General features: G+C 38.1%; 1 protein-coding gene across 9 annotated transcripts in view; it reads right to left on the bottom strand.

Moving 5' to 3' along the window:
* The window catches only part of ARFIP1 (ARF interacting protein 1), a 30977-nt gene extending 16996 nt beyond the window's left edge, over window positions 1-13981 (bottom strand). The window contains exons 1-5 of one of the 9 annotated variants that reach the window (XM_026668747.2): window positions 13819-13981; window positions 10398-10477; window positions 4427-4528; window positions 2328-2436; window positions 1677-1772 (exon numbers count right to left, since the gene is read on the bottom strand). In XM_026668747.2, coding sequence (XP_026524532.1) covers window positions 1677-1772; window positions 2328-2436; window positions 4427-4528; window positions 10398-10475 — 385 coding nt within the window. In that variant the 5' untranslated portion in view covers window positions 10476-10477; window positions 13819-13981. Of the gene's footprint in view, window positions 1-1676; window positions 1773-2327; window positions 2437-4426; window positions 4529-10397; window positions 10478-13785 lie in introns of all 9 variants that reach the window. The other 8 variants (XM_026668748.2, XM_087963027.1, XM_087963028.1 and 5 more) reach the window with 8 other exon arrangements.
* Window positions 13982-16522: the final 2541 nt, after the last annotated feature.

The raw sequence follows: 16522 nt of genomic DNA on the forward strand, positions 1-16522 counted from the left end.
GGAACCAGTGTTATCTCAAGACAATTTCTCTGGTCATGTGATCATACACCAAGGAGCACAGAAAGATTACCTTCCCAACAGTGGTACCTATTTATCTATTTGCGTTGCATACTTCTAAACTGCCAGGTTGGCGGGAGCTGGAGCAAGTAATGGGAGCTCATCCCATTATGAGGTGCTTGGGTCATTGTGCCCCCTGCCAGTATTGTTTAATATCTACATAAAACTGGTGATTAAAATATTATCAATATGTAAAGGGAACCTATGGCTTCTCTTTTTTTATTTTACCAGAAAGACTGGGTGCTTTGAAAAAACGTTTTGGTATGATGACAGACACAAAAAGCACTGACAATCCAGATTGCCATAGATGGTTTCTCTTTTCATGTACCGGTAATTAATAATCTATTTTGGGAGTGTCTGAATTCCATTATAGTCCATCTAAAGCAGCATTTCCCAAATTGATAATGTCTAGATGTTTCGGATTATAATTTCAATCAGTATTGACCATTTACTATAATGGCTATGTCTTTTAAGAAACACAAGCCAAGAACATCTGAAGGATTCCAGCTCAGGGACATCTGGAGAATGTTAAATCCAGCAGGCATAGAAAGCACAAGTTACCTTGGTAGCAGTTTGCAGGCCCTTTTGTTTGTTTAGACTGATATATATATATATAAAACCTAACTAACCACATCATGGTTACTTTTAACTTGACACCTGCCAATGCGATTATAATACATCATTGCTTTGCCATTTCAAAGGTTTACTTAAAACTTAGAAGATTCTTTTCCAAGTGTGATGAATCAAATAAAGCCAAGCCTGTGCTTACAATACAGAATATTTTGGGGGCTGACGTTTGGGTAACAGCACATCCAGAAAAGCTTGCTTGGCACCTATATTATAAACTTTTCAAAACCATAATAATATTAGAGAAGTACAAATCATTTTGAACACCAAACAACCAGTTTGAGTTGGAAGAAGTGGCTCTGAATGCAAAACTGTCATGTCTGCAAATAATTCGGAGTTCAAAATCACATTGTTTTGAGCTTGAAATACTCCCAAGTTAGTCTACTTTGATTCAACTGCAAAATGACAATTTAAAATGATTGCATAAATTCAGGTTTGAAATATTTTGCATATCCCTAGTAAATTCTTTTTATTTTCCTACCCTTTTCAAACTTTACTATTTTATTATTTTTAAAATATACTAGTAGTTTTAGAAACTTTTTGAATTTCTTTTTATTCATCTTTATGATGCTTTTCAACTGTGGTAGTATAATTTTCATAAAACCAAGAATCATTGTTATTTACTTTTTTTAAAAAAGTTTTTTTTACACACTCCAGCACAAATTCTCAAATTTGTGTTGATAAAGATTAGTAAATTGTATTTCCATTACAATGAATTATTTGACACAATCATTATTTAGTATGATGATGATAAAATTTAACACAAAATTTCATTCTAATTAAAATTTCTCATGATTCATTTTTATTGAATGCTTCTGTGGACATGCTTAATATTTAAGGAAGAGAGTATGCAGAAAAGAAAAAGTAGTTATTTAGCAAGCCAAAGCAGCATATTCTATTTAGCCATAGCAGTTAATCACAAGGAAGTATAGGCAAACATGGGAGTTAGTATTGTATCAGCAAAGCCATTAACTGCTTAGACCTCTGAATACCTTTGGGAATAACTAAATCATTCCCTTGTCCAGCCAGTCTGCAGGCTGCAGCACTGCTAGGCGATATAACGGGAGACATAGGTAATGATGAAGGACCTAGAAATGGGACATATGTCATCAACATCCGTCTTCATTTAATCAATATATTTTTAATGCACAAAATATTGGTGAAACTGAAGCAAATCTTGAAGTGAACTAGACTTTCAATGTAGGACTACTTTAAACAAAAGGCAATCTATTACATGCTTCATATGGTGACTAAATCACATAGAGAGCTATTTTGTTTATACCCATTAGATTCTCAACCGTTGTTTGTTACCAATTACTGGTAGCATGTACATTTAACATTTTACTACATATATATGTATGTATGTATGAATGTATGTATGTATGGTATTCAGCTTTGTTCGGGTATTTTCCCACGTCATTATAGTTATGCTTTTAAAGTTGTAGCTGTATAATGACGTGGGAAAATACCCAAACAAAGCTGAATACCATACATGTAAGTACCGTGAAAACTTTATATATATATATATATGTGTGTGTGTGTGTGTGTGTGTGTGTGTGTGTATATACACATACATACATACATACATACATACATACATACATACACACCAATTACTAATAGTACACACTGAATTCTGTTACCTTGAAAAGGTCCAACTGCAATAGTCCCTTCCTTGGTACTGTCAAAGCCATGAGATGTGATCTGTGTTTCGGACAAACCAAGTCCAGCTGGCAAAGAACGCTTCAACTCCTTAGAAATGTTTGAATAAAAGGGAATATCCATGTAAAAATCCCAAATAAGGGAACACTTAGGCATAATAGCAGTCTTTAAGTCATCTTGAAAAATGTGTTCTATAGTTTGGAATCTATTTTATGGTGTCATGGTGTTCTATTTTAATGACAACACAATGCTCAATTACAACAGTTTCCAGGTTTACCAGACCCCTTGTGTAACCTAGAAGCCTCCCCTGACCCTAAAGAAAAAAGTCCAGCATACACTTGGAAAAAAAAAAAAACAGGAGGAAAAATTCTAGAGTTTAAACCTTGAAGGACTCATTGATTCCAAAGTGGAAGGCATTTTTTAAGACTGATACTAAGCCTTCTGCAAGGAAGAGTTTCCCAACACAGGGTTTGAAGAGTTGAGATCGATCACAGATACATTTATGAACAAAACTTCTATTATCTAATAGTTCAATTAAACAATTAAATCAAGGAATGTTCTGTCTTTTTCCCAGTTATGTTATTTTTCTGGTTCAATTGACTTGCATTGTACCAAAATAATTTCCCCAGAGTTCCCTGTTTTTCAGATATGAAGGGCGACACTTCCTCTAGCCCAACTGAACTCAGAGGTTTTTTATTTTTTAATTGAAATTGAATTACGGTGTCTTTAGTACATATCTTCACCACTTTTTCAAGTATGAACATAAGAATATATCCTTTTTCTTCCCTGGATCTTTTTATTTCTTTAATTAAAGTTAATGCTCTGTGCTATCTGGGGATTTCTATAAATATCCCAGATTCTCTTTCAATCCTTTCCACGCCCATGTTCTGGCAACTGTAAAATATTTTCTTATTTCTTACAAAGCACCAAAATTTTACAACAATGAACAATAAGCAGGGATAAAGCTTTAATCTTTGCAAGATTCAGTCTTTATAGAAAAGCTGTCAGTTTTAGTTTCAAAGCCCCAATGTTAATGACCATAATAGGCATGAAAGTATGCCAGAAGTCTGCCTTCATTGTTCATTTGACTGCTTCCAAAACTTAGAACATATATATAGTTTCACTATTTTTTGTTGGCATGGAACACTTGCTAAGTCTTATATTTATTCCATTTTAAACTAATGGAGTGGCTAATGGAATGGCTATTTCAAAGTACAGAATATTCAAAATCGGTACATATTGCTGAAGCTGTGCTTCATCTTATTTTTTCATTTAACACCAATATTTACCAGAAGGGCATCTGCTACAACACTTTGCCTCTGAGGTAACATTAATTACTTGTGACCTGGTTTGTACATAACAATGAGGTATTAGATGATTTCTGACTTCTTCTGGAGAACTTTTTATCCTGGGCCACACTCTCTGTATAAATTTTGTCACTCATCAGAGATGCAGAATTTAAAATTTTAACTTGCTTTTGCTAAATGTGTAAAGACTTAACAAACTAATCTTTTTGTAGTTTTGTTACTTACTTTTGCTGTATTTCACTCTGCATAGCCACAGTCTTCACATGCATGTTCAATAACTTGCACAGCCCATAAACATCCCATAAAAACCATATCCGTATTTTAATAATACACCAATTATCTATGTTGAAACACTGCATTTCTCAACATTTTCACAGGACATTTATTTTCATCTTTTTTTTCTCAGACTTTTGTAGCATTCATTTCTGTTCTACTCTTTTACATATCATGAATGCAAATATCTAAAACAATCGGTCTAGCATTCCTCACTTCAATTTTATCATAATCAATTCTATTTTAAATTTCACTCATGCTGCTAGACTGAGCTTCCTTTTAACCCTCTACATTTTAAAAACAAAAAGATGTGACTGATTGTCCAGTTTTAGTTTATTCTATTTTATGAATAGCTCTAGAAATAAAATACCCATTTTTAATGAATAAGGCTTCTCCCATCAGGAAAATCTCGGCTAACCTAACACATTTCTTGGATTGCTTAATCATTAGTAAAACTGGATTATTGTCAAGCAATTCAGGGGATATTTGTAGAGTCATACCCTGTTATAGCTGTGCTCATGTATGTCTTCCAATTCTCCATTGCTTGTCACAGAAATCTCTGCTGCTGATGTTTTGGGGGACTCTTGAGCCATTGAACACGCCTACAATATGAAAAAATTGCATTAGCTTTCCTCACACATAATTAATATCCAGCTTTTGGACATTCAGTATTTTTTTTTCCTGGGGCGGGGCAGGAAATGGAGGAAATCTTGCTGTATCCAAGGTGTATCTTGAGACTCTTATATAAGAGTTTTATGAAACCTGCTATTACTAAGCTTTGTTTTTGTACCTTCAAGTCTTGTGTTGACTCTTGGTGACTGCTTGGACTAGTCCTTACTAATCTTTTTGGCTTTTCAGAAGTACTTTGCCATTGCTTCTTCCTGGGGCTGAGAGTGAATGCTTGGCCTAAGGTCACCAAGGTCACTCCATGGCTAAGGCAGGATTTGAACTCACAGTCTCTTGGTTTCTAACCAGATCCCTTAACCCAGGGGTGTCAAACTAGATTTCATTGAAGGCCGCATCAGGGTTGTTTGACCTCGGGGGAGGGTGGGGGGACCGTGGCCACCTTGATGTCACTCGTGTCAGAGCCGCCTATGGAGGCCTGAGCGCTCTGCCAAAGAAAATGGGCTCCCAATCTCTGTTTTTGCTGACAGAGGGTTGCAGGAGGCTGTCCCAGCTGAAAATGGAGATTGGGAGCCAGTTTTCACTGTCAAGAGGCACCGCAGGCTGGTCCTTTGCTGTTTCCAGGCTGGTCCCACAGGCCAGATCTAAGTACCCTATGGGCCGAATCTGGCCCACAGTCCTTGAGTATGACACCCCTGCCTTAATCACTACCCCAAATTGGCCCTCTGTAACTATAGTATTGGAATATAAATAAGTAACTATGCATTCATTGTCAGGGTTTCCCGCCCCAACAGTATAGTTATTTATTTATGAAATTTATAGTCTAAAGTTACCCCTAGCGTATGGCATATGTAGAATGAGATATAATCACAATATAAAATTACAATCTAGCACAGTGATTATGAATAAATGATGCCGAAAGGATGTAAGTGAATCACACCATAAGTATTAATAACTTAATAATTAAGTAATAAGTATTAATATTATATGTTAATTAAATTATTAGTGTGTTATAAGCATATCTGATCATGCAAAATAGGCAGTCTCAATGGCACATGAAACTGTATTGCTCAATTTGTTCCTTCAAACTTACAGAGGACTAAAAAACTATCATTATAGTTCTCTTGTATCCACGTGAGTCTTGGAATGCTTAAAATGAACCACAATTACCAGCATCCCTTATCACTAGCTATTCGGACTACTGATAAAAGATGTACATTAGAAACATCAGGACGGCTTAGGGTCTCCGTTTGAACAAGTAATGTTTACAACAAATGTTACCGCACTGTCTTTGTGATGGGTGGCTGCTGAGATGAGTAAAAAGTATTCGGAATATAAATCAAAAGTATATACTCCCAACAGGATCACCCAAGGCATGAAGGTATTACTAGGTACACAACTAAAGCAGGCAGGCACTTATGCCCGGCAGCATTAATGGGAGAAAGTGATCCTGTATTTTACTAACAAAATTACATGGATAGATGAGTTAAAGTAACTGACAATATAATGCCAGATGACTGGCTTCTCCGTTGCTCAATACGCTACTGAGGAAGAACTTAAGACATTTAGGCGTAAGAATGGCTTATTATTAATCTGACACCACTGGACAATGTAGTTAAGATGAAAAGAATCAATTATATAATGACATCAGAATGGAATTAGACACCTTCATTCATAAGTTCATAGTTCACTATTCAGAACATGAAAAATAAAGATTAAATGGCATTGTTTTCATAATTAGGTGGAATATAGTAAGGCATTACTTGGAGACAATATAGCAATGACCAAATAATATCAAATAGATTGTGTGGACAATCCTTTAGTATATGCCATTGATGGAAAAGAGGAGGTTGATAAGTTTTATGGTCACGTAAGCAAGAAGTGATCCTTGTAGTTGGAGACTGGAATAACAAAATTTGAAATAATAGGGAGGAAACTGTAGATCAGTGGTTCCCAAACTTTTTAAGTCCACCACCCCCTTGGTGCTACAAACTTGTCCTCGGTGTCCCCCACTCAGGGGTGGGATTCAAATTTCCCCCTATCCTCATAAAAAAAAACTTATACATAGGTCAGGAAACCACAGTCTGAACAGAACACGGCAACACAGATTTATTCCAGGTTGGCAAAAAAATGCATACTTAAGCAGTGATGAGCTTTTGGGCTGAAAGGCCATGGTCTAGTTTGGCCATTTAGATAACAGCTGTCCAGCCTGAAAATTCATTACTACTTAATTGATGCTGCTAAGAAAGCCTACACCAGTATACAACTACATATTCTTTCCTTATTTGTCCAACCTATATGCCGAATCTATACTGAGGAAGACTGGATTGGAAGATGAGCATGGTTTTAACGCTGGAGGCAAAACATCAATAACCTGCTCTTGGCTGACGATGAAAATGCAAATGATCTGCAAGCTCTAGTAATGAAAGTAAGGAAGATGACCTAACAAAGCTGACAGAAAATCAAGAAGCACAGTGAAAAAATGATTAAAGATTAAAAACATAGAAAGCCAAACTAATGACAACAGGTAAGGTGTGTACTGTTTCTGTCTGTTTCTGTTTTTGTTGTTGATATATTCTGTTACATTAATTATAAACCTATTACTCTCTTGATATGGTGTAATACAGGTAGTTCTCACTTATATGACCACTGGTTCAGTGGTCAAAGTTGCAACAGTGCTGAATGAGGAGTCTTATGGCCAATCCTTAAATTCAGGCACTTGGCAACCAGCGCACAATTACAACACTTGCAGTGACCCACACTTACGTGACTACTATTCGCAACTTTCATTGCCAGCTTCCCAAAGGCAAAGCTAGCAGGAAGTTGCAATCTATGGTCATGTGACATCGGGCTTAATTAAACCAATGGTCCAATTAACAACAGCAACCACAACTGCAACCACCCTAATATTATTGGGGAAATATGCATTAGCAACAAACTGCATATTTACAGACTATGTGTTTGCCCAACCTGTTTGCAAAAGAAAACAATGTTTTCTAGTGTTAAGCAGAAACATATCGCAGAAGTTTGTATAATTTGGCAGGCTACTTGGCCAGGAGTAATAGATAAGCAGCTAATGACAAAGATTGTGTGTGCCTAACATGTTTTTCAACAACTCAAAAATATTGAGCTGACATTCTTATAATAATTGAAGATGCCCTTGAATTTACTATACATATATATGCTGAAAGCAGCTAAAACTCATATGAATATTGAACTGAAAACAATTTAAATGGTCCCAGAGTGCCCTCATGTGGAAGCTGTTGAACAGTCAAGGGCTATCATTAAAAAATATTAGTTATAATGTTTCAATTGAAAGAAAACGAACAATTCAGATTGGTAGAATTGAAGACTCAAATCAAAGCTAAACTTTTTCAGACTAAGGAGAATCTCTACAGACAATTACAGTTAATGAAAATATTCCCTCTGTAGTTAATAATGTACCTATTTTATTACCTTAAATATTATAATTACTGGTAAGTAAAATCTTTCAGGTCACACTCAAGTCTTTGAACTGCATTTCTCCTTAGCTCTAAGTATGGTACTAGGAAGCTGTAACCTGCCTTCAGTTCAGAATCCCCCAAAATACTATGTTATAATACAGGCAGTTCCTGGATTAAGAACATCCAATTTACAGACAACTTTACATATGACCAGGCTGCCTGTTACTCAAAATGATGGATGGCATTCTCCTTCCTCAAGCCAACAAACAAACCGCTGAAGCTATGCAATCTTTTCATGAACCACTGAAGCCACACATTTTTAATACACAACCTGTTTTCAGCAATTCATGAAAGCACTGCGAGACTTCAGCAATTTTGCAGCTCAAGGAAGGAGAACTCTGCCATTTTTAGTAATAGGTAGCCTAGTTCATAAGTAGGAACTTTACTTTGTATTCAATTTTGAGTTAAAGAAAGACGTAGGAAAGGACGTCTTCTTAAAATGGAGACTCTCCCTGTACATCTTCTTGCTACTCTAGCCTATTTACATGGTTTCAACAACCATGGTACTCTCACTAAAATAAACAGCTTATTACAATGCCCAAGAGAAGGAATTTCGAACTGCCACCTAATTAAGTGTTTAAATTTACAAGACTGTGCATTAAGTTAGTCCTTTGTTGGTTTTTTCTACTTATCCAGTTATTCCATATTACTACCATGCTAGAAGGAATGTGGTAGATCAAGTATTATTTTCAAACATGGGGCTCATATGCCCAAATAATTTGCTGTTAGAAAAAAATTATATCTTATTTCAAACTATTAAACTTTAGGATGGGTATAATGTGGGACACGAGGAATATTATTTCTATAATAATGGAAACATGTTTTATAATTAATTTTAATATTTACATTCACCTGAGTCACAAGATTTTTCAGTGATAAGTTTCAAAGTTCACAGTGATAAAAAAACAACAACTGAAACAGTACATAAACTCTAAACCCCGAAATCTTAAAGAGTACACTATTTAAAATAAACATAAAGATTAAATCAGAAATTAAGAAATAAAACTGCAGCCATTGTAGGGCAGCCTAACTTTTAACTCTTTACTCGAACTACAAATCTTTGGTGAAACAGAATAATTGGAATGGTCTTTCCAAAAATAAATAGTGCAGGAGCTATTTGGGGCCCTGATGGTAAGCTTTTTCACAATAACAAAAACACTAAGGGTTAATGATCAGTCCCAGTTTAACCAGCCATGGTTTTCAGCATTTACTAACAGTATTTATTAAAAGTATAAATATTTTTTTTAAAATGCAGAACTTTCCAAATGATCTATGTTTAAGCTTAAGCAGGCCAATTATAAAAGTCCTTCTATAATACCACAACCAGAGACTCTAACCTTACATTTAGATACAATGAGCACAACTGATGCAAGTAGTCCTTGACATACAACAGTTTGTTTAGTGACCATTTGAAATTAATATGAAAAAAGTTGTTTTTGACCACTTTTCACACTTATAACTGTTGTGGCATCTCCATGGTCACATGATCAAAATCCAGACACTTGGCAACTGACACATATTTATGATGGTGTGGCAGTGTCCCAGGTCATGTGATCAGCTTTTGCGATCTTCTGACAAGCAAAGTCAATGGGGATGCCAGATTCTCTTAACCACCCTGTTACTAACTTAACTGCAGTGACTCACTTAACAAGTGTAGAAAGAGAGGTCATAAAATGGAGCAAAATTCATTTAACGAATGTCTGGCTTAGCAACAGAAATTTTGGGCTCAATTGTGGTTGTAAGTTGAGGACCACCTGTATAGCAACAATGCTGTATACCTGGAAATATTTTTTTGTCACTTAAGCTAAAAATTTAAAACTGTTCATTAATACTGTAGCACAATCTAGTGTCTTTTCTGCATCTAATTAGGTTACTTTGCAAGAAGGTAAACAGGAACCAAATAAACTATTCCTCAAACTAAGAGAAACTGACCCTCCTACAGAAAAACTAACTGTTCCTCAAACATGGAACGAGAAAGAACACCATCTACCTCATGAGAATGCACCCGGAAGAGTAAACAGTCCATGCACTACATACTACACATTTTTCCAAATAACTAACATAAAATCCTGTCAAAGTAGGAGAGAGGATGGGGTTACCTATGCACGAATGAGTTAATTGGTAAGCACTGAACAAAATCTGGATCAATATGCACCCATTCTGCAAACCTGTCAAATAATAATACCAACAGAGCCTGGCCCAAATGCAGGAATATTTTTAGCTAATCATTTTTGGATTAGCATCCATATAATAGAGGTGGAATTCAATTTGTTTTTCCAGTGTGAGCCTGTTAACGGATTGGTTGACTTATGAATAGCTATCACTATATGTATCACCCAATCACCTCAGAGTCACACTGGATTTCTTCTGGAGCCTGGTGAGATTCATCAATCGTTGGGGAATTCCTGCTGTGTTCTGACATACCTGAAATGAAACAAGTTGAGCATGCATTATTTATTTAAAAAAGTAACTAAAGGTATTCCAATGAAGCTCCCACAAGAGCTTATATCTTGCTTTATAGTATATGCTTATATGAATATGTATTAATGTCACACACACTACAACACAGCATATATGAAAGCCAATTTGGTGCAGTGGTTAAGGTGCTGGCCGAGAGACTGTGAATTCTAGGCCTCCCACGAGCATAAAAATACATAAAAACTCTCTTTCTCAGCCCATAATACTTCACAGGTTTGTTGTTGTGGGAAAATAGGAAGAGGAAAGTGAATTAAGTATGTTCACCACCTTCAATAATTTATAAAAAGGCAGGATAAAAATCAAAATAATAACAACAACAAAGACCTAGGATGCTGGCAGCAACCCGTATCAACCATTAGACAACTGATAGTGAGCCAATAACCAACAATTCAGCCTAGGGCTTGAGCCAGAATCATTACATAGTAGATCTGGAAGACTGATTTAGACTCACCTATGCAATTCTTAATCCATGTGAAAGGTTCTAGCAAACACAAAGGGAGCTGCCACAGAATTTGTTAAATCACAGCAATTTAGAAATTAAAATCTAATCAAAAGTAGCCCATGTCTAAATGACCCTATGGAGCATCATCAATTAATACAGGAGAATTCAAGTTCTACTATAAAACTCACTAAGACCAGATTAGTTGCTTATGAGCCTGTGTAACTATCAAAATGCCCTGGTTGCCTGACGTATTGATGTATTAACTCTTCAAAGGCTGGCCTCCAACATTTCTCATTTCCCTCCCGGAACTCTGCCTAATACTGTATAGGGACTGATTGGATTTTTGATTCCAGATGGGCTTAACTATTTTTTTATGTAATGTTTCCGCTGTGAGTTTTCAAACTTAGGACAGATTATGGAGAACTTATTTACACTATTTAACCAGTGAAATAAATTGGAGAGAGAATTTACATCAAGACATGCTCAATAAGAAGTTTGCATTTTCCTCTACATCAGGACTGTCAAACTAGCGGCCAGCAGGCCAGATGCGTCATGCACAGGCTACAGCCACCCCAGCTCCACAAAGGATACATCATGTGATGGCAACATGAAGCCACGGGTTTGACACCCGTGCTCTACACAATACAGAAAGATTTCAGAAATTCGCCAAACTTTACTTATACTGATATTTATCAACTTGATTAAAGAGTCTTTCAGTTGTATGTAGACCTACAAATAGCTTTAATTAACTTGATTATTAGAAGAAAATGAGGTTTCAAAAGAATAAGAAAGAAAACTCCCTATTTTCTTCTTCCTGGAACTTGCTCTTATACAGTTTCTTAGGACCATTATAAGCCTCAGACAGGCTGGATAAGGTAGAACAGTCACAAACTGTTCTGTCCCCAGGATGGTTCTCAACCTGTGCTCAATGGGGGACCACAATGTCATCACAGGTGTTCTGTGAAGGTTTGATAAAATGTTATGATTTAAATCTTGAGTTAAGTCTTGGGGATCCATGGTCAGAAAAGGTATTTGAACGGTGTCCGTGATAAAGAAAAAGTTGAGAACCACTGACTTAGAGCATTTCACTGACTTAGAGCATTTCACAAGATTCTCTCTCTCCAAAAATTTTGGATCTCTTTTTTACTTTTCTTATATGTACCACATTCAACAGACTTAGTAATAAAGTCTAAAAATATAAAATGATAGCATTTTTTTCCTTATTCCAAGGATAGAAATCATACTACAATTTGTTTACAATTTACAGATTTATATATTTACAATTTACAGACAAGATAATACAGTACCTCCTTCCTTATGCAAATGAAGCTACAGTTTTATGCATGCTATTCAGAATGGGCATTTCAAAGCTAAGATGCTATTCAGACATATTGTGAAAGTGTAATTAAACTATCCAAGAATATCTCAGGCACTTTCTATTTTCTACCTGTTGCTAACATTGACCTTATTAACATAAATAGCTATTCAAAATCAAAGAAAAGACTGGGTGTAAGATTACAGCAATATGTTGTAATCTTACCCCCAGTCTTTTCTTTGATTTTAAGCAACTTTTTCTTTGATTTAATCCCAGTCTTTTCTTTGATTTTAAACAATTGTCACTTTCTGCTTTTTTCAACAAAAAACCCTTACTGCCAGCTTTCCTAATGACAACTTTTAGGTGACCACAACACACACAATTCCTGTCCCAAAAGTTTGATCAGAATTGCCTAAACACCAAGCAACGGAAAAGCAAAACAAGCAGAAAAGATATGAGGAAGATGGGGGGGAAATCTACTCAGGCCATTCACAAATAAATCCACCAGAGTCCTTCCTGGTCTTTCTGCCTCAATACAGCCCTGCCTGCTTCAAGGTAGATAATGAATCCGGTTTCTTGGGCAAAGTTCCAGGTTTGTTTGTTTTTTAAAGAAAGTGAGAAGTGACTGTTTGTAAAAGGAGCCAAACTTCCTCCTTCTGTCCATCTTCATGCTGGGAGGTAGGGGGAAGCTGCCCCCTGATGACCTCTCGGGAATCTTACAGGTAATACCAGGGGTCTTCAACCGTGGCCACTTTAAGACTTGTGAACTTCAGCTCCCAGCGTTCCTCAGCCAGTTTTGCTGGCAAGGGAATTCTGGGAGTTGAAGTCTTCCAGGCTTAAAATGGCCAAGGTTGGAGACCCCTCATTATAGGATTAATACTCTGGTAAGGGACAACCATAGTCCATCTTAAAAGTCAACAGTAAGGAAACTTATATAAAGTTGAACCATAATCTAATCTACAATTAAATGAAATGAAACCCAGCTGGAGAAACAATACTGTATTTCTTGAGGCTTGGGATAAAGAACAAATTAGGGTCTCACTGGGGAGACCCAGTTAATTAAATCAATTAGTAGTTAATTAATCAGTAAGTAACCCCACTTTCCATATCTGATGGCGAGAGAGAAGCAACCACAAACTTTCAGTCTTTCAACCTCTTTGGTTTTGTTTCTGGCACCTAACAGGGGTCTCCAACCTGGGCCACTTTAAGACTCGTAGACTTCAACTTCAATTCTGGGAGTTGGGAGTCCACAAGTCTTAAAAGTGGCCCACGTTGGAGACCCCTGAGTAATACGATTCAGGGGCTTAAGAGGAAGGGCGTAACCCCCTCCCCATCCCTTCATCACCCCTCGACCGCAAACCTTCGGGGCGTCTCCACGAGCAACGAAGACCCGGGGGGGGGGGGGGGGGGGAACCTTCGCGGCTGCCCGGCTACTTCCCGCTTCTTCCCAGTTCCCATCCCCCGGCGAAGAGCAGAGACTGCCGTTAACCGGCTCACCTTCCACCCTCTCCCTCTCTCACCGTCGCTCACCCGTTTCCTTCTCGCTACTAAGCGCCAGAGAAACCTGGAGAAAACTCTGCTTCGGCCGCTCGGCCTCCGCCTTTTTTTTTAAAAAAATCCTTTCTTCTTGCCCAGAACTCCGGCAGAGATCGGAACTGAGTGGACGGAAGTGGAGCCTCCAAGACTCAACTCTATCGTCTTTCTTCCCTCCCCAGTGAGACCCTTCTAGGAGACCGCTACGCGTGGCACAGCCTCCTTTCCGCGGAGCGGTTAACAACATCCGGATCTACCCCGGGCGCACGCGCTCTTTTCTTTACGGGAGTCCCCTTTGCGAGAAAGAGCCCAAATAGGGAAAGGTCATAGACTCGGGGAAATGATAGAGAGGCTTCCGGATTTCGAGGAAACGAGTGGAAAGGGTCTTTCCTAGAATAGACCCGGTGATTAAGCTTCGCCTAAGGCGGCCTCTCGCGAGGGATAAAATGTGAAGGCTGCCCGTTTCTCTTCTCCGGAAGAGACGCTGCGGCTGAGATTTTGTAAACGGCTTCAAAGAGATGGAAAAACTACAGGGAGTCCTCGACTTTACGACCACAACTGAGCCCAAATTTCGGTTGTTAAGAGTTTTCGCCACTTTAGGTCCTTCTTTGCCACAGCTGTTAAGTAAATCACTGCAGCTGAAAAGCTAGTAACCTGGTTGTTAAGTGAATCTGGCTTCCCCATTGACTTTGCTTGTCAGGAGGTCGCAAAAGGGGATCACGTGACCCTGGGACACTGCAGTGGTCATAAATGCGAGTCAGTTGCGAAGCATCTGAATTTTGGACATGTGACCATGAGGATGCTGCAACAGCCGTAAATAAAAGTGAAAACCACTAGACTGCAGCAATCCTGTAGTAAATATACAGTACCTAGAGGTAAGGTACACCTAGGAAAGCTGCATATTGAAAAAGAGAAAGAGAAAAAAGATAGATAGCGCAAAACGTAGTCACTGAACCGGTAGTAACACCGGTTGAATCCCACCCCTGGATGGAACCACGAAGAAATCAATGCTATGTAGATCAATGCTACTTTTATTGTAACAGCTGTATAAGAGAATCTGAATTCATCACTTTATGTGAACTAAGTGAGACTTACCTGACATGTTTTGTCAGTTATCTTTTTGGCCCAGGCTCAGCCCTTTTTTATCTGACTCCTGCCTTGATAACAGCTTTTCCTTCTCTCCTTCAAGATCATTCCTTAGCTGGTGCTCCCAGCTATTATGGTTAAACACATAGACAAATAAATAAAACATTTTATTTTACAGGCTTATTCACATACCATCCTTTCCCTAGCTCTGAGACAAGTTGCCTCCCCAGTCTTCACAATGGCAGAGTGATAACTCAGTGATGAGGACGTGGGGCTTGTCGGCTGGAAAAGCCAGCAGCCTGGGTTTGAGACCCAAGTGCCAGGTAAATGGGATTTCTGCATCGCTTTTTGTAGATGGGCTATCAAGAGCATCCTGTCATATTGCATTACAGTCTGGTTTTGAAGCATTCCTTCTTCGGTCAGGAAGGCAGTGCAGAGAGTGGTGAGGATGGCAGAAAAGATTATTGGTAGTTCACTTCCTTCTATCCAGTATGTAGCACATAAGCGATGCTTGAGCAGAGTCTGCAGGATTGTGTGTGTGTGTGTGTGTGTGTGTGTGTATGTATGTATGTATGTGTTTTCTTAAGTTTTTGTGGGTATTTATATGTACGGTATTCAGCTTTGTTCAGGTATTTTCCCACGTCATTATAGTTGTGTTTTTAAAGTTGTAGTGACGTTTCGGCAGAATCTCATCTACCATCATCAGGCTTCTGTATTGTGTTTGTCTGTGAGTCAGACTTTCACAGCCGTTTCTGTTTTAAATTTGGGGCTAGCCTACTGCTGTGCCAGAATGGTTTTTTCTTCATCCTGATTGGTTGGGGGTCTTGGTCTGTGTTTATTGGTCTTGGAGTTTGATGTGTTCTGCTTGATTGGAGTTTCTAATATCTTCTGTCTGTTTTGTAGCTTTTTTTTTTTGTCTTGATTGGCTGGCAACATTGTGTTTGCTGTATTGGAGGCTTTTAGTGCGGCTTCGCTCCGAGTAAATGGACGGCTATCATTTATTAGGAAGTTAGGTTTCATCTGGGTGCCTGGTTGGGGTGTGTTTGAGCTGGAGATATCGGGGGGGGGTCTGTTTGTGCCCAGGTGTTTGCCTGGCTTGTGTGGAGATTTTTTTGTTTGTGAGTGCAGGTTTCCAAATGATTGACAGCCTGGTGGAATCATCTCTTCTATTCATGCTTTCTGGTCTTTTTTCAATCTCTATGGCTTCTCTGATGATTCTGTGGCTAGGGTTTTCTATAGTGGCTAGGGTTTTGGTGCCATTGAAGTCGATGCTATGACCTGTGGCTTTCATGTATTGGACTAGTGAGGAAATGTGTTCCAGCTTTTTTCCTGCATTTTTGTGTTTATCCAGGTGGGTACTTATTCTTCTATTGGTCTGTCCAATGTATGTGGCAGGGTATGATGCGCAGGGGACTTCATATATGCCTTGGTTTTCCAGGTCAATTTTATCTTTGGGGTTTCTTAGGATGGGTGCTATTTTTCTGTCTGAGGGCAATCTTGATGTGATGCCTGTGTAGTATCTTACTGATTTTGACTGTAGTACCTCTTATGTAGGGCAGGACAGCTGTTCCATAGGTCTGTTCATCTTCTAGGTCTCCATTATGTCTCAGTTTGC

Source organism: Notechis scutatus, chromosome 4 (assembly GCF_049901735.1).
Source record: "Notechis scutatus isolate UNSWTSFEM ecotype Mainland chromosome 4, rNotScu1.2, whole genome shotgun sequence".
In the NCBI taxonomy this organism is placed as follows: domain Eukaryota; kingdom Metazoa; phylum Chordata; class Lepidosauria; order Squamata; family Elapidae; genus Notechis; species Notechis scutatus.